This window comes from Phodopus roborovskii, unplaced genomic scaffold (genome assembly GCF_943737965.1).
Source record: "Phodopus roborovskii unplaced genomic scaffold, PHOROB, whole genome shotgun sequence".
Classification (NCBI taxonomy): domain Eukaryota; kingdom Metazoa; phylum Chordata; class Mammalia; order Rodentia; family Cricetidae; genus Phodopus; species Phodopus roborovskii.
In genome coordinates, this window is record NW_026126514.1 from 19,015,812 (window position 1) to 19,037,383 (window position 21,572).

The following is a 21,572-nucleotide window of genomic DNA, read 5'->3' on the forward strand; positions in this document are numbered from 1 at the left end:
TCATTATATGAGAAATTTGCAAGGAAGGATGTCAGATGTGTTGCCATCTCATGTCCCTTACTTAACACTGAACTCTTAGAACCACCTGCATCCATTTGATAAAAGCTATCTTGCTTCAATTTGTATCTGGAAATTTCTCTGCATTTGTTTTCTGAATCCCAGAGTCTTTTAACATCTCTACTCCTCTTTTTCAAGGAGATTTACTTGTATTTCAGTATGCTTCCTATGTTTATGTGGCTGATCTTTTACTTGAATGGGTTTAAACCTAAAGGATTATGATAGTTTGAAAGTCTGGTTTGTGCTGTGAATGTTTACATCTGCCAAGTTAGAAAATGTCTTATGGCCAACAGATAAAGCTCCCTTTCCTCCAAAATGGGAACTATGTTCAATTGTCTAAGAACATGGCATAGAGAATACAGAGGGCCCTGCAGATCAGCCATTTTCTCCCTGCTTTGTTTCTGTAGTGGTCAGTGCAATGAAAACTGCATCTGTACAGACCTCCATCATCTTTCAAGGAAGGGTCTAACCAGTTGTTCCCAACCCTCCTGTGTTGTGACCCTTTGATATAGTTCCTCATGGTGCAGTGACCCCCAACCATAAAAGTATTTGGTTGCTACTTCATAACTGTAATTTTGCTACTGTTATGAATTGTAAACATCTGTGTTTTCTGATGGTCTTAGGTGACCCCTGTGAAAGGGGTTGCTACCCACAGGTTAGTTAAGAACCACTGATCTAGAAGCAGTAAGATGCCTTACAGACTCCAAGTGGCTCTTGCTGTGATCTCAAAAGCTAATTCTTCCTTTGCACCTGCAGCCAGACTGTTGATCCCTGTGGTTCAACAGGTCAGTCCAAGAAAACCAGTTCATAGCTCCCTTCAGTTTGCAAGCAGAGCTTTGAGGTGCTCTGTGAAAGAGTTTTGGAACAGCAGTTGGGTGGCCTAGTTCCCGTTCTGGTTCTGCTGCTGACTAGCAGTGAACACTCAGACACACCACCAGACTTCTCAGGTTGTTTCCTGTCAGATAGAAACTGCTGTCCACACCAGCTCTGCAGGACAGATGGGTGCTTGAGAGTTTGTCTCACAGGTTTTGTTTTGTTGGTGTGCTTTTGGAGTCCCAGCACTGTTGAGCAGGAAGTATGGAGAGTTCCAGAAAGCCATGCACATGCAGGCACAGCTTCCCCACTGTCAGCTCCAACGCGGGTGGAACCCGTGTGGCAATCAGTGTGCCTGTGCAGATACCTTATCACCCAGGGCTCTCCTCTGGTGTTGGTATCCCACAGATACCAACAGATGTATGGCATGTGTCCATCATCCGTGTGTGCAGGATGGCATTACTGTCCTGAAGCCACTCACACCGTTTTAGATTCTCAACTCAAATTTCTCTTGTCAATTGAATGGTTGGAAAGACTAATCCTCACGTGCTTCAAAGATGGGCATTTTAAAATCCAGCCATTCTGACACTCTTCTCAAAAACCATCTAAAACACCAGGAATCTTAATGTCATCCAAATTCTGCAACTTTTGTTTTAAAATGATTTTGAACTTCCGGCCATGTAAGAAGATAATAAAGATTTCCTCAAGTGTTAATGCCAGAGAACATCTGATCTACCTGCCTGGTTCCTGTCTCTCCAAACGTGAGGGAAATTTCTTAGAGACAAGCAACATCTCTGACATAACCATGGGGGGAGGGGGGCTTCTTTGTCAAGGAGTCAGCACTGTAATGCTAAGTAGTCTTTAGTTCTGCCAAGAGCCTGGAAATGCCCATCATAGTCAAGATGGCTCAGGGCTCTTCAGCCACTCTGTTGCCCCTCCTTGGGATCTTTGCTTTTTTTTTTTTTAAATCAAGTTTGTGAAATAGCTTTTAATTTGGATTTGGTTTGTGTTTCCTCATTAATTCAGGTTATGTGTGATTTGGGTGGGGTTATCAGATAGATAATAATGAACCCTTTTCAGATACAGTATCATGAGATGCAAAATAGTTATTTATGCCTTTATGGTGATGTTAGCTTTTGGCAAAAGGTTCTCCAAATATGTTCCTTGATATTTATGAGCTCATATTAACACTTTTAATTATGATCTAGTTCCATGAGATCCCCTTCTTTCAATTATTTGCAACTTCTTTCTTCGACAGTGAGAAACCTGGCTTATTTGCTCAGGTATTTAGGAGTGTGTTACAATTTGCTCAGGTATTTAGGAGTGTGTTACAAAGGATGTTACAGATTCTAGGACAAGGTATGGGAAGGGGGCACAGATCGCCTGCTCTCACTGGGCCGACCAGTTTCCACATGTTCAGATACCCAGAGTTCTTAAGGCAGACATCTCTGGTCTATTGCGTGAGGATACATAAAGGTAATTGTAAAATAAGCATGTGCTCATGAACTCAGAGACTATGGCAGCATGCACAGGGCCTACACAGGTCTAACCCATATGGAGTCCCAGCCAGAGAGGGGAAAATAGTTCCCATCCCTAACCAAGAAGCAGTCTCTTAATTGGCAGCCATTCACAAAGGAAAAATTAGTTTTCTCCTGCGTCGTTTCACTGGGGATACAAAGCACACTTAAGGGCAGGCCCCATGTCCAACAGTAGATGGCTAACACAAAACGAACCAGTGGTAATTTTGAAGACAATTTGTCTCATACTGCTTTGTTTGGACATTTTGTTTTTTATCTTAACTAGTCTTTTGCTTGTATATAGTTTCTGATTTTGTGTTTTTATCAGTTTTATCTGTGCCTATGTTTCTTGTGTGTTTTTTTTTCTTTTTAATATGTTGGTGTGTTTTATTTGCATGCTTGTTTTCTAAAGAGGGAGAGAGGGCATGGAATTAAATGCGAGGAGAGATGTGGAGGGTGTGGAAGGAGAGGGGATCTGAATGTATCCAATGAAAGAAATTATTTTCAGTAGGAAGTAACATGAAAGTAGGCATGTGCTACTCCGAGTGCATGTGTCTCACATGTGTCATCATTTTGCTGCTTCTGACAGAAGCTCCAACCACGCACAGCTCGGTCATGTTCAGTCAGTAGAAGTGAGAGGCAGGGCGACAGCCTTCGCTGACCTGCTGACAGGGTTAAGTGGCGCCTCCCTGTCCCCTTTGGGATGTCTTATCCCTTCTTTCGTGTTAAGAGGACTGAAGAACCCATTTATAGCCAGAGTAGCATTACTTTCCCAATGGCATCCTCCAGTCAAATCCAGACAGTGTTGATCGAAGGGCTCGCATCTTCCTGGAAGGAGTGCGGTGCACGTTCCCCTTCGTTGTGGACATTGTTATGGAATATCCAGGAGAGGTTGCCTTCAGTGATGGGGCTGGGGGAGGGAGGGTCGTAACTAAGACTTCTAGAAGATTGGAATGCTAGGGGCTCTCCTTTATGAAATAAATCTTTGTGTTTTTCTGCTTTTTTAAATATCTTGAGGAAAAATGGAACAGTTTGTATTTGGGCCATCATGTTTTTTGTTTGTTTGTGTGTTTATTTTTTATGTTCTATTCATTTCTAGTAATTTCCAGTGTACCTATTTGCTGTTCACTTTAAGAACAAGGCACCCCCTTGAGGGATTGTTTGGTGTTAATTCTTGTTTTTTCCACAGGGCTTTTCTGATAGGATAGATGCCCAAGGCAGAGCCAGCAACAGTTTGTCATTCTGGCAAGCTGTGCTCTAGGGTGGGAACACAGAGCATGGATGTTTTTTAAAGTCAGCTCTTCAAAAAGCAGGTGTCATGTCCACTCTTTGACATGAGCTACCACCAATGTTCAGTGTCACACAGAGGACTGAATGATGAGATAGGAGAAGAGTCTCCTGTACACTAAACCAAAGTGTGTTTTCTAAGGTGCATGACCACAGGAGTGGGTGCTCGGTAGTGTCTAAAGGCCCTGGAAGCTAAGCACATATGGGAGGTAGAAGCTACAGTTCTAAGCATTGTGCACTTTATAATCCTGAGATCTGTGTTGCAGAAGCAAGAATTCATATCCTTATTAATATCTATCTAGTACATGTCTTGAGTTTTCCTGACTCATACTACATTCACAGATCATAAGGCTGTGTTTTTTAATTTTTGCTTTGAATATTTTTCTTTGAAACAGATCTTTTCTCTTTAGCATTTTGTCTTTTTTTTTAATATGCAGATAATGAACACGTATATATGGAGTTGTCACAAAAGCTTTATAAGTATTGTCCAAAAGAATGGAAAAAAGAGGCCAGCAAGGTACGACAATACGAAGTCACTTGGGTGAGATTACATTTATGCACAAAATTCTTTTCTTTAATTTTAGCTGTCACATTAGGAGAAAAATCATGAGCAATAACTTCTCCGGTGGAGAATGAGAAAAGGAAATGAATTATAAGTGCTGAGATGTCTTGTGGCTCAGGTGTGAATAGCTGACAGCGTAAACCGATAAGTAATAATGTCTCGGTAATATTGGTGTAATGCTCTGAAATGCAGAGCATGGGAAAGTGTTTGCTTTTCTCCTGTGACAGTGTTGTCAAAACTTGTAGGAGTTTTTAATAGTTTTAAATTTGCTTTTTCACAGTTCTTGCAGTCGAGCCTTTGTTGTTTTATTGTGCCAGCATCTTTATGTAGTAAACATCAGTTCCATTTAGTGGGGGAGTGGGCACAGGGGGTTGTGTAGTTCTCCCATTACCCTGGTGAGTCAGGAATGAAATCACAGCTAATCCCAGATTCCCCCTTAGCAGTGCATGCAGGATTCTTGGGCTACACTGGAAGGCGACTTCAAAGCCAACCACAGAGTAAAGCACTCCAACATTTAAGTAAACAAGCAGCGTATTCGAATGTGGTGTGTGGAATTCGGAGGGAACAAGAGAGCATTTGTAATAGAGAGCAAATGGTCACCACAGGGGACAGAGCTGGGCCAGGAGCCTGATCTCAGCTAGAAATTTCCATGGCGTTTATTTTTATCTTCCCTTATGTTCCCATTGGTATCACAGCAAATGAGAATCCAGAGAGGGAGGGCGCCCTGCTTTGCTTTGTAACTTTGTGTTTGGATGTGGACCTGGTGTCCACATGGGACAACTGTGCCTACTACAAGCTCCACGTTAGAAGTAGATAAAGCCTCTCTGTTTGGAAATGTGCTTTGCAAGTGATGGTAGTGTGTTTGCCTTAGAAACCTATGCTGGGGATAACTAAACACAGCTCACTGCACGTGTCTCCATCTTAGGGTATCGACCAGTTTGGGCCTCCCATGATCATCCATTTCCGAGTGCAGTACTATGTGGAGAATGGAAAACTGATCAGGTATGAAGACAAAGAACCCATGAGCCTAATTCTTGGTTTCCTCAATAGTACTTTTTTCTGACACACACCGAATATATCAAGGTGTTCATTGCTTTCCTCTGCCTGTAGAATGTAAACTCTACAACAGCAACAGTTTGTTTGCTTGCTTGCTTTCTTGTTTCTGCACATTCTTAGTGCCTAAAACAGAGGCACATTTGTTACCGAATAAGTATGTCTTGGCTGAATAAATCATGGACTAAAGGCGAAAAGGTTAATGTCACTGGCTAACATTTTTATCCACAGTCCCCAAGAAGGAACTTTCACTGTTATAAAAAGAGATTCCTTAAATATGATTATATTCTTTTTGTTTGGTTTGTTTTATTCTTTCAAGACAGAGTTTCAAGACAGTGTAGCCCTGGCTGTCCTGGTACTCTTTGTGTAGACCAGGCTGACCTTGAACTCAGAGATCATCCTGCCTCTGCTCCCAAAGTGCTGGAATTAAAGGCATGTGCCACCATCAACTGGCAGTTATATCCTTTTCCAGGCAGGACAGGGCCACAAACTCTTAAGCCACTGGTTTTTACATCAGCTTGGTTTTCACTTGATACTCTTAGTCAGTAGTTTCAAAACTAGGAGTTTGAGCTTCCTATGGAAACCAAGGGTATGCGCTGAGGGCCAGGGAACAGTGTCTTCTTCTTGGAGATGGATGTGTGCTCAGCACCATGATGTTAATGAATCAGAATTAACTGGTTTTGAATCTTTCTTTCGTGTGGGATTCAGTACTAGAGAATATGAAAAGATCACATTCTTGGCTGACAGAAACTACACGAAATATGAACTTTTTTCCCTTTACATTTAGACTTTGAGAAATTTCATGTGAAAGGAAAAAATATGCTGGGCCAATGTTATGTGAAAAATTAGCACTTGCTATTTTCTGTTGTTACCATATGTGAAGTAAGAATAAGAAGTACTAATTCAGAGAGACTATTCCTAAAGACTAAAAACTTCGTTAGTTAGCTTCAGCTTGTATGAAGTGCTCACCTACTTTACCTGGCAGGATGGGATGCCCTGTAAGGGAGGAAAATTTATTACTTGGCCACTTATAGGACTAATGAATGTTAACCCTTGATTTCTGTTAACCCCAAAGATGGGAGGAAAAAGACCACCAACCCAAATCATCATGGCCGAATTAAAGCAAGCTCCTAAAAAAAAAAAAAAAAAAAAAAAAACAGGGTTGCAAGGTGCACACAATAAGGTATTCATAACAACACAACAAGGTAGTAATAGGTAGTCGTATAACCTTTTGAAGCAAAGGGAGGGTTGCAAGATGGTTATAAACAACTTTTTGAAAGAAAAACAGGACTGCCATTCCTGGATCAAGCATTATATTGTACCATTTGTAGTGCAGGTTACAGGTGGGGCATAGCCAACCCAATCTCTGAGAAATAGAGGTTTAGTCATAAACAGGAAGAAACCTACTTTGTCCTTGCTTATAAGATGGTTTTTACGCCTAAGATGGAGGCAGGCTGGTTTCTTACCACCCCACAACAGCTTGTAGTATTATAAAAGGCAACACTAAAACATGCCCTGTCCATGGGAAAAGAATTACATAGCTGCTTATTTTTAAGCTCTTCATTCTTAGCCATGGTCTTGGTTAAAATAGACCATGATGTTTCTATTATCTACTGATGAGCTGTGACCTCAGGTAAACAGTCTAAAGTAGTGAGGCCAGTGACCTCGCCTAAAGTGCATGATGGTCTTCCTTGGCTGTAAAACTATCCTATTTGCCTACGAAGATTTCTTTAGCGCTGATGAGATGTCCTGTGACTCACACCCACCACCACCGCAGCTGCCAGCACTACTCATCTGCTCTGTGGAGGCTGAATTTATCTCTGGCTGGGGTGGATTTCAGAGCGTGCACTATTAGTATTTCCTTTTGTGGGGACCGTCGTGGTTGTCATGACGTGCCTGGGAAAACACTCCATAAAACAGCATCCTCTTCCTGTAAGACAAGGCAGGTTCAAGGAAAGCTCTCAGTCATCTGTCCTCAGCCACAGAACAGCAACAAACCACTAGTGAGTGCTGTTCTCCTCCAAGCATATTAAAGTACTTTAGAGCATTTGTAATGCACTGTGGAGAGGAACAGTACAAGGAACATCAAACAGGCACGGCATTGATGTGCAGGGGGAGAAAAGAAGTCAAACAGACTGCTAGTGCCCAGTTTCTGGCATGACCATTCTGTGTTCTGTGACATACTTGCTTCATTGGAGTGGAATGCCTCAGACCTCCCTCTTTTTGAATAAATCAAAGGCTGTGAGCCTTAGCGTGTGTTTTTGGCACCCTGGGCCTTCCGACCCCTGCAGCCTCCTGAGGTGGTGATATGGTCCCAGCTTGGGCCTTCCCCCTTTGGTGGAGTGGGCACAGGGAGAAGAAGCCAAGGGCTTCCTTGTGCCAGCAGATGCAGAGTGAGATTTGGGTTCTGTTGACATATGTCTGTACCATTCCACCCTAACGTGACTGCTGTTTTCCTGTGTTTTCCTAGTGACCGAGTGGCGAGATACTATTATTACTGGCACCTGAAGAAACAAGTTCTGCACTCTCAGTGTGTGCTCAGAGAGGAGGCCTACTTCCTGCTGGCGGCCTTTGCACTGCAGGCTGACCTTGGGAACTTCAAAAGGAACAAGCACCGGGGAAAGTACTTTGAGCCGGAGGCTTACTTCCCGGCATGGGTAGGTGCTGTCTGGGTTCTCCATCGTGTCCGTTCAGAGGACAGCTTCAAGAGATGAGCCTGCACGTTCTGGGGATAGCGAAACCATTCCCAATGCCCAAGTGCAGATCCAAGTAAAATACGGGAGCTTGGCACACTGCGTGTCTTTGCTAGGCTGCTCGTAGCTGAGGAGGCTCACTGCTCATCCTAGATATCAGTGGGCATAAAACGTCCACGGTCCCCTGTTGATATGCACATGGCAGCAGCACTCATAATCTTCCTGGTGAAATGCATCCCCTCCCCCCCCAGGACAAAAATGATTACTTCTCAAGAGATGAGGTCATTCACAGTTTTAATGGGCTGAGAAAACAATTTTTGGCTCTGACCTCTGTGTCCTTTCCCTGCCAGGTGAGGAGCCACCCCCTTCTGTCAGTGAGAAGGATGTAGGTCAATAAGCTCCCTAGCCTGCTGCGTTGTCATTCTTCCCGCAGGTGACTGTCCCTCTCTACTGAGTTCTCCGCTCTGGCTCAGGCTCACTCTCCTGCAGTAGATAGATGTTCACAGAACAATGGGTCACCTGTGTCCACAAAGCGGAACCACCTGGCTTGCCTCCCATCTCAGGAAAGCTTGAAAAGTCAAAGATAGGCCAAGTGTGTTTGATTTTTCTGGCTTCTTCCCTCCTGTGCGCTCCTCAGTCCACTTCCGCCTGTCTGCTTCCCCTCAGCCGTGCACATGCTGCCCTTTCCATTGCCTGGTTTAGACATGTGTCTCTCTTTTTGCTGGGTTTTTCTACTGCACTTGGCACTTAGCCATTTACACCAAGGAGAGGTCATCCCAGTGGCTGCCTTTCCTGACCATCTTCACAATACACAGATGACTCCTAAATATGTTTACACGGTACAGTGAGGTAGCTGTGAAATTCTATGTATTGCAAAATTCAAGAGCATCCTGAATCACACTCTTTCGCCCCTCTCCACAGTAGCCTTACCTCTATATTCCTGGTATCAGAGTGCTGGACATTGCCATCGGCCCAGTTGCCCAGAGCCTGGCTGGCAACACATGGACTCTGCTTGGTACTTCTTCTCCTTGTCCTACCCTGCTGAAGATCAGAGAAGCAAAGCAGCCAGCCACTATCTCTTACCTCTACCTCAGATTGAAAGGGCTGTCCTCTCCTCAGCATGGCAAGAGGATAAATCTCTCATAAGACCCCTTGGTTCTTCCTTTTATACCTCCCTAGTGCTGGGACTAAAGGCGTGTGATCCCAAGTGCTGAGATCACCTTTGTGGGAGCTATTTCTCTTTTAGACTAGATAAATTTCATGTAGGTTATTGTGGCCTTGAACTAACAGAGATCCATCTGCTTGTCTCTTGAATCCTGGGATTAAAGGTGTGTTTCACCATTGCCTGTCACTATGGCTTGTGGCTAGCTTTGCTTTCTATATCCTTAGGCAAGCTTTAATAAATCGTAAGTAATATATCACCACAGAAATCAGCAAGGGCATTCTCAGCATCTCTTAGCCTGCAGCTGTTGGGTACTATCTGTCTTTGACACTTTAAAACTTGGGTGACACCTCCTGATCTAAGCCTTGGCAAATCACGATGGACATTGAGTTGAAATGGTTTCCTTGTGCATTTTCAAGTAGAGTCCCTGGCCTCTCGTGAGAAAACTAGTGTTGCAAAGAATCCTGATCCTTTACCTTCCCCAGATGAACGTTTATAGTCTCATATTCTGTGTGCGTGACTGAGGGAGTGACTGGAAACCAAAACCTGCAGATGTTCTGACGTAGGTGATTTTTATGGTACCCATCATTTTGGGAGTATAATCCACGAAGCGTGTAAAGTTACGCCCATTTGTGTGGGATTTCCCTCACTTTGGCGGCTTTTAAAACCAAGAGAATTTTTTTTTCCCCCATTGAGGTTTTTCCTCTACCAAATGGACTCAGAGTTTATAATGTTAGCTAGTTCCACCCAGTAGCACAACAAGGTAGTGAAAATATGGTAAAATTAGAATTTTCTATTGGAAATTAGCCAATTTATGTGGCCTATTTTAGCTTCTCATCCTTTTGTCATTTGCGGGGGCGGTGTTCCAACAGGTTGTTTCCAAGAGGGGGAAGGAATACATCCTGAAGCACATTCCTAACATGCACAAAGACCAGTTTGCACTGACGGCCTCCGAGGCGCATCTGAAATACATCAAAGAGGCCGTCCGACTGGACGACGTGGCCATCCATTACTACAGGCTGTACAAGGTAGGGTGTGCTCCTTCCTGAGTGGGATTTCAGCTCACCTGAGGACTGCCATGGTGACCATCATGATCTAGCCTAAAGCAGAATGGAGGATCCCTTAAATGTGTAACAGCGCAGTAACAAACGGGTGTAGATCATAACTCTGGCTCCCCGGTGCCCAGTGCTTACACTGTAATTCTTCTGCTTTGAAGAGTAAACCCTTGCAGCCCGTGTGGTGAATATTTATTTTAGTATTCCTCCAGAGAAGCCCCGCCCTCATTCGCCATCATTTGTCCTCTAATTACAGGAGTGTCCCCATAGCAACCAGTGCCAACAGAGCACTGTATTCATCTCTTCAGACCCCATCACTCCGTAAGAAGTGCTCATTTTAGAGGTCAGGAAACTTGAGGCTTAAAGAAGTTAAATAATTCACTAAGGTTGCAAAACCAAGTGGCAGGCTGTGGGATCAGCCCAGGCTCCTGGGTGACAAAGTCTGTGTATAAGTCAAGCACTGTTCACACTCGGGCCCCCTAATTCTCTTTTGCAGCCTGTGTATCTCCAGCCCTATTTTTCTGTACTGAAATGGACCACACATTCACAGATCATTGGGGGCTGATGCTTTGCACACACTCTGCTGTGCTTCAGCATCTTCTTGCCTTCTCCTCCCAGCTCCCCCTGCCTTTTCTATCCTTACCAGTGCTATTCCTCGACTAGAACTGGATTCTCCTAAGTACTCAAGGTGTTATTACAGACCCAGTGGGATGAAGTTGATAAAACATGGTTGGTGAGGTCGAATCCCAGTTTGGCTCTTTACTGTGTGACCCTAGGCAAGCATTTAACATCTCTGTACTTCAGCTGTCCCATAGCTTAAAGGACACTAGAACCTATCTACTACCCCTTAGGACTGCAGCTGAAAGGGAACCATGTTTAAACAGTACTTGTCACATGTCAAGCATGGTGTTCAGTGAGCTACCTCATTGATATGTCTGCTGCCCCTACCATACCTTTTTTGAGAAAATTAGTGTAACTGGGCCTGGGGGGGGGGTGCTGTTTGGTCATATTGCTGGGTAGTTTTCCCAGCTGGTTCCAAAGCTCAACATACTCTCTCTCCCTTGCTCTGGCTCTCATGGTTAATACCTCACCATCCTAGGAAGGCATATGGAGTTCCCTAAGATCTGTCTAAATTCCTAAAGGGCTGACTCACTTTTCCTTAGGCATAGCTTCTTGACACCTCACTTTACAGGAGATAATTCCAGTAAGTGGCATTTGGGACAATCTGTTCGTACTTTGAAGTGCATTAGAAATATAAATGATACATTGGACAGACTGTGTCCTTGGAATGAGCTATCAGTTAGAGGCCCTGGGGATCCTGGGCAGCTGTACTGGTCATGGGCCATCTGTTGAGTAAGGATGACACTATGCCCTGTCTTGAAGGCCAGAAGGGTCCATGCAGTAAAAGGCCTGAAATAGCAAGGCAGGACACCTGTGATCTTAGTGAGCGTTGAGAAAGAAACCATTGCTTTTTGTCTTATTTGCTGGGAAAGCCTGCTAGTTTAAAGAATCCCGATAAAGTAGTCTGTCAGTTAAGTATATATATATATCATATGTGATATATATGTGATATATATATGTGATATAGAGATATATATTAATTATAGATATATAGATATATAAAACTTAATCCTTTGGCCAGGGGTGGGAGGTTGGGGGGATTTGCTTAGTATATGGTTCTACGTCATATAGAAAATGCCTTGTCTGCATTACAAAGACATTTGACAGAAAGCTGTGCCTGACAGAGAGCTAGGATGAACACCTTCTGTTTAGAGACTCAAGCAGCAGCCATCGAATCTGCTACAGCAGGAACAGCTTATGAAAGGGGAAAGGCAGCACTCAGGCAGAAATGGCCTTGTGGTTGTTTTCTCCATACACTCCCAGGCATGCGTGCAGCATTAGCTTGGACCCATTCTTGTTTGAGAAAGCATGGCCACAGCCTGGGGAGGGAACTGCCCTGAGATTGTGAGCCGATGGAACAGGCCCTGTTGAACCTGACACTGCATGTTCCTTTCTTGATACAAAAATGGATTAGCTGGGAAGAAATAACCCAAGCTAGTAACAAGCCAGTTTCTTCTCTGTTTTCCAAGCAAGAACATGTTTTCTGACACTTCTTGTGTCACTGAGAAAATGGCCTTAAATTCAGTGAAGTTTTAGGAGAGATGCTTAGTGGTTTGGAGCAGTAGTTGCTCTTCAAGAGGACCCAGGTTAGATGCCTGCCACCCACATAGTGGCTCCCAGCCATCCATAACTTCAGTCCCAGAGCATCCAACACCCTCTTTCAGCTTAATCCAGCCCTAGGTACACACGTGGTTGGTGTACAATACCCATGCATATAAAATAAATCAAAAATTATTTAAATATTTGATAATATTCATTTATTGTTTTGAGATACCTTGAAAAGAAAACATTTAGTCTTAACTTTTAAAACTCCATGTCTTACTCATTACACATAAGTCCTTAAAGTTTTGCCCAATCTGAGCACATTGTTTAATTCTAGCATTCTTTTCCTGATGGTTAAAATGGCTTAAGTTTGACAGTTTGCATACTTGCACGCTGATAGAATGTGTATTCTATCCATAGATATTTCCAATTAGCAGTAGAAATCTTCTGCTGGAAAGCCTTAAGTGTTTGGTCACTTGTGTCAGCTCTTGGCTTGAGATGGGGGAGTTACCTGATTTGAAGCCTGTAAACCTGTCAGATGTGTGTTGTACTGTAACTAGAGCATGGGATTCTAATATCCACACAGTAAATAAGCACAAGGTGGAAGGTAAAAATGGTCAAAAGGTGGGAAGGCAGCAAGAAATGCCTTGCTGCTGGAGTTCTCAGTGACCTAAATACTTAGACTAGTCTCAGAAGTGGATGTTATGTTTACAGTGCTGAACACTAACGCCTGGAAACCTAAGGAGTCACAAATAAGAGTGTAATTGGTTTAGTAAATCCTCAAGATTTTCTTAAGTCTTGCAGGAAACTGAGAATGTGGAAAGATTTGAGAAGTTATTTGAAGTTAAGAAAACAAAAACAAAAACCCTTCTAAATTCTGAAATGTGTCTTTTTATTTCTTCGTTGCTCAATTGTTTATTATACAGGGAAAAAATGGTTTTCCATAAATTTTTATTCCTTCAGGATAAAAGGGAAGTTGAAGCTTCACTGACTCTGGGATTGACCATGCGGGGAATTCAGATTTTTCAGGTTTGTAAATGAGGGGGGTGTAGTCAAGTGGTATTGAGCAGGTCTCACAACAGAGAATGCTGTGGTGTAACCCTCCCACAGGCTCGGTGCTCAGTTCCTGTCTGTCAGCACAGGGGTGGGTGATGTAGTCATAGCTTGACAGTAGTCAGTCACCCTTAGCAGAGAATGCAGGGTGGAAGATGGGCCCAGTCTTGGCACTCCAGAGCCTCGCTGTCCAAACTCTGCTCCTTGGGACTCATGGATTATCAGTGTTCTCTCCTACCATAGAAAGCTCGTTACAGTTTTCTGATACACGATGCCCATAAATGGGTGGGGACTATCTTCCTCCCGTAGGTAGGACAGTGTTATCTTGTAGCCTTACTTCAGGGACTGAAGAAATTATCTCTCTTAGAAAGATGGCTTATCTTTGATCCAGGCAAAATGTCCAATTATGGAAGTCTCAGTCCCTTGGATGCCGAGTGTCTGGGAGTCTTTTGGACTTCCTGTTTAAATTCAAGGGTAGACCAAAGGGAAAGATGTCTTTGGATGCAGTCCACAGGAGCTGTGGGATTTTATTGATAATCTTAATTACTGTCTGCCCTTCTCCTATAAGGATTGAGGACGCATTCAGATTTTAATTACTGAATTTTAGTTTACTATGAAATAAGTCAAGACAGTTTTAGGATATCTGTTATATTTGCTCTTAACTCCAATATGCTGAAATTCTTCCCACAGAATCTAGAAGAAGAGAAACAATTGCTGTTTGATTTCCCCTGGACAAATGTCGGGAAGTTGGTGTTTGTGGTAAGTGTAAATAACTAAGAAAAGAGGGGTGGGGAGGGGAAAAAGAAGTCTTACAGGTTGTTTTTGAGAATGGGGGGGGTCATTTTGAAAAATATTGTCTCCAAGAGTCAGGTTTTTTTGAATGGGGTTGGGGCTGGTTGGTTGTTTTGTTCTCTTTTTAAATGAAAGCTAAGGCTGGGTGAAATGACTCAGCACAGAGGGCTTGCAGCCAAATACAACAACCTAAGTTGAATCCCTGAGACCCGCCAGGTGGAAGGAAAGGACTAGATCCCACGGTTTGTCCTCTCACCCACCCCGACATACACAAAATAAATGTTTAAAAGTGTGTGTGTGTGTGTGTGTGTGTGTGTGTGTGTGTGTAAGTAAAAAGGCTGACAACAATTTGCTCTCTTAAGTACTGTCATAACCAGAGCTATTTTTGTAAGAAGCAAATTAAAATCAAAGAACTTCATCTCTGTGTCAGTGTCTGCCACACTGCCTTAAGTAAGTTGGATGGCAGGCGGGAAAGTGAAGGGGAGATACAAGGTGAATCCACCAAATGGAATTACATTTAAAAGTCCACAGCAGAGGAGTTGTTGGCACAGGGAATAAATGACTCAGCATGTAGGCTGACTGTTGGCCAAGGAAGTTCCTTAGTTCTAGTGAAGAATGCAAAGTGAAATTTTAAAAGGTCTTTCCATTAATGCCAGACTATATAGCATTCGGCTGGTCATTTTCAGTAGTCCACCATAAGCATTGGGGAAAGAATGATATAGGTTCTATGAGAACACATTCTTGATTGACTCTTGGCCATGTCTCTACTCAGCCAGCCATGTTCACTGTGTGGTCATATTCCAAGAATTACAGTTACTGTTGTGTGTGTCTGTATGAAGGTCACTAAAATTCACTAAAATCCATAATTCTGCTGAGTTCTGAAGCTAATGATATGTAGACACGCATTCCTCTCAGTAGAACAGAAGGCCTATGCAGATAGAGGGTCATCTTGTCTTGTTGGAGCATAGCACTGGCCCCTCCCAGCCTGCCAGTCAGAAAATCTGAATCTACGTTGCCTTAATTCTGTGAGTGCCATCTGCTCTGGCTCACTCGTGTGTTAAGTGGCGCTTTCTCTGCCCACTCCTCACTGGTGCTCTCATGGTCTGGCCCTTTGCCAGACTGTTTGACAATCGTAACTCGGTTTGCTCCTTCATGCCCAGGAGCAGTAGTGATAAAATGCATTCATGAAGTTAAGCCCTTTAGCATACCGTGATTGGTGACCCCAGACACTCCCTCATTTAGGATCTTGTTGAAGTTGGCCGGCTTCTCAGCCTCGTTCCCCTTCCCCAAGAGATTTTCTGATTCAGCATGTACACCAGGAATCCATTTCACAAGTTTCCCAGCCCTGCCTACATATGTGACCTTGAGCAAGTGACTCAGTTTCTCTCTGCGTTGGCTTCCTTCTCAGATGGTGGTAGTCTGCTCTGCACTATAGATAGACTCCTTGTGAGGGTTAGATGAATTGATGTGTGTTTAGTACTCGCTGAATGTCAGTTATTGCAATCCAAGCATTGGGGTCCAATAAATTCAAGAGCCAATGGTTTAAAAAAATAAACACAAAGTGTATGTGAGCTACAGTCCCCCGATGTCTTACTCCAGCTCCATCTCTACTCATTTGCTACATTAAGGTATTGGGATTGCATCTGGAGGGATCTCTTGTGCTGGGCCAAAGAAGACGAACACACCCCACCTGTCCCACTGTCCAGGCTTCCCAGAGCCTTGCTAGAACCCACCCTAGTTTGGCATTCTCTGTCCTTCAGCAGCTCTGAAGGGGAAAGGGAAGCAAATATTTGTCCCTCAGAGAGCCGTCAGCTCAGCCTCACACATCTGTAAGAACCTTAGTTTAAGAATGAAGGGGACTTGGGAAATTCAGAGAGTTTTCTGCTGTAATTTGCTTCATCCTTTCCCTCCACAGGGCAAGAAGTTTGAGATTTTACCAGATGGCCTTCCCTCTGCCAGGAAGCTGGTCTATTACACAGGGTGCCCCACACGCTCCCGGCATCTCCTGCAGCTGCTGAGCAACAGCCACCGCCTGTACATGAACCTGCAGCCGGTGCTGCGCCACCTCCGCAAGCTGGAGGAGAATGAAGGTAGGGCGGGGCGGGTGATGTTGTGGGTCCCACCTGGGGAAGGCAAGGCTGCCTTGCCCCTCTGGCCTCTTACTCCCCCCACCAGGAGTGTGAATGGGATTTTCAGAGACCGAATCTAGAAATTTGGAGTTCGGTTCCATCCATGTCTCATCATTCCGAGTACTCCCAGCCTCATCTGTTTAGAGTTTCTAAACCCTGGCTTGAAAAGCTTGCAAAGGGCTAGGGTGGAACCCTTCTGCGTCAGTGCTGAGTGCACCAGGCCAACTGGCCTTGCTGTGTGCAGGAATTGCAGCTCCTTCTAACGCGGTACTTTCCTTAGGCCCAAGTGACAGTGAAAATAGGTCACCGCTTCTTTGACTGACAGCAGGGAGACCCTCAAGATGATGCTGTAATAAAAAAAAAAAAATGGAGAAGGCCTTTTCCACCCAGGGAGTTTGCCCACAGCCCTGAGGGGGCATTGCAGAGATTCAGTGGACCTGAACAATATGTGTGAGGCCCTAGCACTGTCCTAAGAAGAAGGCAGGCTATTCGAGGAAAAAGGCAGTAGCAGACCTCAGTTTAGCAGTTTCTGTCTTTGTTCTCACTGTGGCACCCCAGGGCTCCTCTACTTAGTAAATACCAGCGTCTCATCCCCAAATGCTGTTTTGTGTGTTTGCTGAGACTCGCTTTCAGTTTGTCCCACAAAGTCCTATTGTGGTCATTGTCACAGTAATCAGATTAGATATGGAATGTCTGCCTGGGCCTCAGGACATAGTGGTTCATGCTTTAGCTCTATACATGAAACAAGTGCAGATCCCAGTGCCCCTGTAGAAAGGGACAAGGACCTGTCCTCCCTCTAACAAAGCAGCCTTAAAGAAGACATGCATCTTCTCTAAAGCCAGATGTGGCCAGATGTGTGGAGATTCCTTGAGTCTACCATGGTGAGAACGTGAATCACTCCCTCTATCTGCCACTGTGATTCTCCTATGGTACCATCAGGGGTACCAGCCTCTGCTGCGGACTGCATCAGCCTAGTTAATACATCACCTCTGGGCTGCCATGAATATTAAGAGGAATCAACTTAGGGACAAAAGCCCTTAAGAGGCCTGTGAGAACAGGTGACTTAACTGGGTGTAGAGCCCATGATTTTCCAAATCTGCCTCATTCCTAAGTGGCCACTGTGGCACCTTAAGAGGTTTGTTTAATGGTATCAGCTCTCAACCCATTTTAGTTATGCGGAAGACTTTGAAGGGAACCGTTGAGAGTCTGATGAATTTGGTGCCCTTCCCTACAGCGATAAGGTAAAGTTGTAAAGGATGCTGAGCTCTTGGAGGCCAGGGCACCGTCCCCTTGATATGAGCAAATGTCTCAGTCCATTCTGCTGCCAGAACAGAGCATAGATGCTGGTGATGCATAGAGAATGCCTGGGAAGTCCAAAACACAGCTGGGCATCTGCCACAGACTTCCTGATGACTTTCTGGAAGAGCAAAGAGCAGGCACAGGAGACTCCCACAGTAACATTTGTCCATGAATAAGGACAGAGCTCTCACAGCCTAGTCACGTCTGAACAGCCCCACATCTTACACCATCACAACACTAATGAAATTTCAACCTGAGTTTGAGGGGGCATTCAGAGCACTATAGGGGAGTGAAGAAATGGTAAAGGTGTATGTTGTATCTTATATTTGGCTGAGTTTAAATGATGGAGGCAGTATTTTACAGAAAAAATAGGCTTAGTGTTTTTGTTTTTTTTTTTTTTTTTTTCTACTTAGAGGTACCTTCAGATCTAAAGAAATCCTCACACCAAGTTTCTGTGATCTAGCTTTGCTACAGATTCACGAATCCGCCTATAAGGGCGTTATCATTTTAACCAGAAAAGCCTTGGCATTAGTTGAGCATAAAAAGAAGGGTTTCCCTTAAATTTCATTTCTATATACCTTTTAAAGAATTTCTGTTTCACCATTTCTATGGAAATAGTCATAAGATTACTTCCATGGAGTTGAGAGAAGGAAAGTATGTCTTGTATCATTAAAAACACCATCTAGCAGGGCAGTCGTAGCCCACGCTCCTTTAATCCCAGCACTTGGATGGCAGAGATAGGCCAATCTCTGTGATTTCCAGGCCAGCCTGGTATACAGAGTGATTTCTAGAACAGCCAGGGCTGTTACACATCTGTCTGTCATCTATGGTTACTAGAACACATTCTTAGGTCCCAGATCAAGAAGTCACACTTAGCACATTTTATTCTAAAACATAGTCTGAAAACCTCTGTTCCCCAGGCTTACTCTGTATAAGGCGTGGTGTTCTGATGATCTGGCCATGGGCTCTCATGGCCTCCTTTCTTCCTCCTGCCACCCATTTCCTCAGAGAGCTGCTGGGGTCCAGGTTCAGGGTCATATGCAGACAGAAGGGCTGCAAGGGTTTCTGCTCAGCCAAGAAGCAAGACAAGTATGTCCATTAGCAGGTCCCCAACATCCCAATTAGGTTGCTAGTTTAGAATTACATCGATTTAATGCTCCCCGAATGTACACTGTCCTTAACATTGGTCTGCTGTGCTTCTTTCTCATCCTGTTTCTTTTAAACGTTTCTCATTTGAAACACAAGAACTCGACTTTGAGCGCCACCCCGTAGTCCAGCTGTGGCTTTGTAACTCCACGTATGTTTAGATTAGTGTTTGCTAAGAGAACTTCCTCAAGTCTGGCTTTCCAGTGTCTGTCTTTTGACTGCAGCAACCAACACCACCCATCTGTTAAAACTGGGGATTTGTACCAATCAGAGAGAGGCCACCTGGTGTGGAGCCAAACCATTAGTGATGACTATGGTAGATAATGCCTCCCTTTCTGGCCAAACTGGAGAAAGCCAGCCTTGAATTACTTGAAAAGCTAAGTTTTAGAATCTTTGAAAGAAATTTTCTGAATAGCTTTGTCTTGTTAGGTTTAGCAACTGAAGGAAACAGGAGTCCAAATTGAATAAATGAATACATAAAACGAATAGCAGTTAGCATATTGAATAAACTATTCACTGAATGTTTCTAGAATCTTCTGTGGAGGACCAGATTTTGACATTTAACATGATGTTAGCTGCCAGCTTTGCAAAATGCAGAATCTGGTAGTGGCTGTTGTGGCAATGTCACATGGCTCTGCAAGGTGTTAGGTGTTCTCCTTGGTGAAATCACTTTGCAATGGTAGAAGTTTGCAGAAAGGAAGTGGCATGCTGTGACACTCTGGTGTTTGAAGCTCCATAACCAGCCATTTTAAAGTCCCCGCAAGGGACTGCTGCACTGATGTTTATCCCTCATAGAGTTTTCCTACGTCAGACTCCAGTTCCTAGAATTCCTCAGTCACTAGAATCAGAGAGCCTGCCCTTGATCTCAGCCTGACACTCTTTCTGCTGTGGTTGAGTATGCACTAAACTGTGTTCTCCCACACAGAGAAAAAGCAGTACCGGGAATCCTACATCAGCGACAACCTAGACCTTGACATGGACCAGCTGGAAAAGCGATCCCGTGCCAGCGGGAGCAGCGCCGGCAGCGTGAAGCATAAGCGTTTGTCCCGCCACTCCACGGCCAGCCACAGCAGCTCCCACACCTCGGGCATCGAAGCGGACACTAAGCCCCGGGACCCAGGGCCAGAAGACAGCTGTTCAGGCAGCGCCGTGCACCGCAAGCTGAAGACCTGCAGCTCCATGACCAGCCATGGCAGCTCCCACACCTCAGGGGTGGAGAGCGGCGGCAAAGAGCGCCTGGAAGAGGACTCTCAGGACGATGGTAACTCCTGCTGCTGCAGCTTTTCCCATGCTGGTCCTGTAGAACTGGTATCTGGTTAGTGTCTAAGTAATGGTGATAGAGAAGTTTTGCCGTCTTCCCGGGGACCTGAATGAGTTGCATGTGTCTATCAGAGACCTTTGCAGCCTCAGAGATGGCAGCTTGTATAAAGTTTAGCCTTTGTGTCTTGTGTTCCTCTTAAAAAAACAAAACAAAATGCACCCTGTACATACCATTAACTCCCAAAGTGTTTTCTTGAGTGCTCCCCATGTCACCAATAAGAAGTATAAAAGAAATATGGAACCTGGCTGCTAGGAAATGACTCTCCATCGACAGAAAGCAACAGATCTCAGCTTTCATCAGTCAGATTTAGCATTTGTGTGCTTCTTTTAAGTTTGTTTCTATTTCACATGAGATCTATAGCATCTGGGTTTGATTGGGGGAAAAAAAAAACTATTGACTCTTATGCACAACGTGTTAGGCTCCTGTACACTTCATGCTGCACCGCAGCGGCTGCTGTGGAGTGCCCCGGCGGGCATGGGTCAGCAGTCCTTGCCCTGGAGCTAATGACCCATCAGCATCAGTTAGCCCTGGGTCACTGCAGCATGACTCTGTGGCTTCTCCTGTCCCTTAAAGAGTAGAGTAATTGATGGCAGAGCATGGCACGAGAGGCCGTGGCATAACAGCAATCCTTCAAAAGGAGCACATTGTACTGCGGCTTGTCCCCAGACTTTCCCACTGCAGAGTTGTGTTCTCAGTTTATTCACAAATGTGAATTTTTACCTGGCCGCTCTCACAGTGTAGTGTGGCTGTGGGTTCCTTGGGGGTCATTAAATGTCTTCTCCCCTACTTCTGTGTCAGAAATAGAGATGCTGGTCGACGACCCCAGGGACCTGGAGCCCATGACAGAGGAAGTCAGCCCTGACGTGTGCATCTACATCACAGAGGACATGCTCCTGTCAAGGAAGCTGAATGGACACTCTGGTGAGCTCTTACAGCAAGCTGTTTCCTCCAGAAGCCCACAAGCCTGTGCCTTACAAGATAGGAGGGTGGTGCGGATGCTCAGTCTACCAGGGAGAAAAGAAAAACCACTTCAGGTCACTTGACCACAGGGCCAGGAAGAGGGATGGGCACCAGGAAGGAACATTAGCGGCTTTTACCCAGGCTGTGGACCACAAATTACTTGTGTTGTAGGCTGGCCGGCTTTGTTTTCTTTCTCCCACCTCGCTCCCTTGACAGTTAGAGAACCACATGGCCCTGGAAGGAATCTTGGAGACCCTTCCATCTGGCCTCTTCCCTTTTGCACATGAAAAAAATGAAGACATTAAAGAGACAAATGTCCATGACTAGAAACAGAAGTCAGGCAGGTTTGGTTTTGGTTTGTGTCCCCCACTGTATTATATGACTAGAAGAATCTGCAAGAGAAAGAGAAACTGGTGTGATTTTTTATTTTTTTTTAATAGATAGATAGATAGACATTCTTTTCTTCTTTTTTTTTTTTTTTTTTTTTTTTTTTTTTTTTTGGTTGGTTGG

The 21,572-nt window shown here is 44.4% G+C and overlaps 1 protein-coding gene across 2 annotated transcripts in view; it reads left to right on the forward strand.

The window, feature by feature from the left end:
* Window positions 1-21,572, forward strand: part of Frmd6 (FERM domain containing 6) — a 71,086-nt gene that overhangs the window by 41,977 nt on the left and 7,537 nt on the right. The window contains exons 4-12 of one of the 2 annotated variants that reach the window (XM_051195957.1): window positions 4,112-4,215; window positions 5,162-5,238; window positions 7,760-7,946; window positions 10,017-10,172; window positions 13,326-13,391; window positions 14,106-14,174; window positions 16,123-16,297; window positions 19,707-20,042; window positions 20,901-21,023. In XM_051195957.1, the coding sequence (XP_051051914.1) occupies window positions 4,112-4,215; window positions 5,162-5,238; window positions 7,760-7,946; window positions 10,017-10,172; window positions 13,326-13,391; window positions 14,106-14,174; window positions 16,123-16,297; window positions 19,707-20,042; window positions 20,901-21,023 (1,293 nt within the window). The remainder of the gene's footprint in view (window positions 1-4,111; window positions 4,216-5,161; window positions 5,239-7,759; window positions 7,947-10,016; window positions 10,173-13,325; window positions 13,392-14,105; window positions 14,175-16,122; window positions 16,298-19,706; window positions 20,043-20,900; window positions 21,024-21,572) is intronic. The other variant, XM_051195958.1, reaches the window with a different exon arrangement.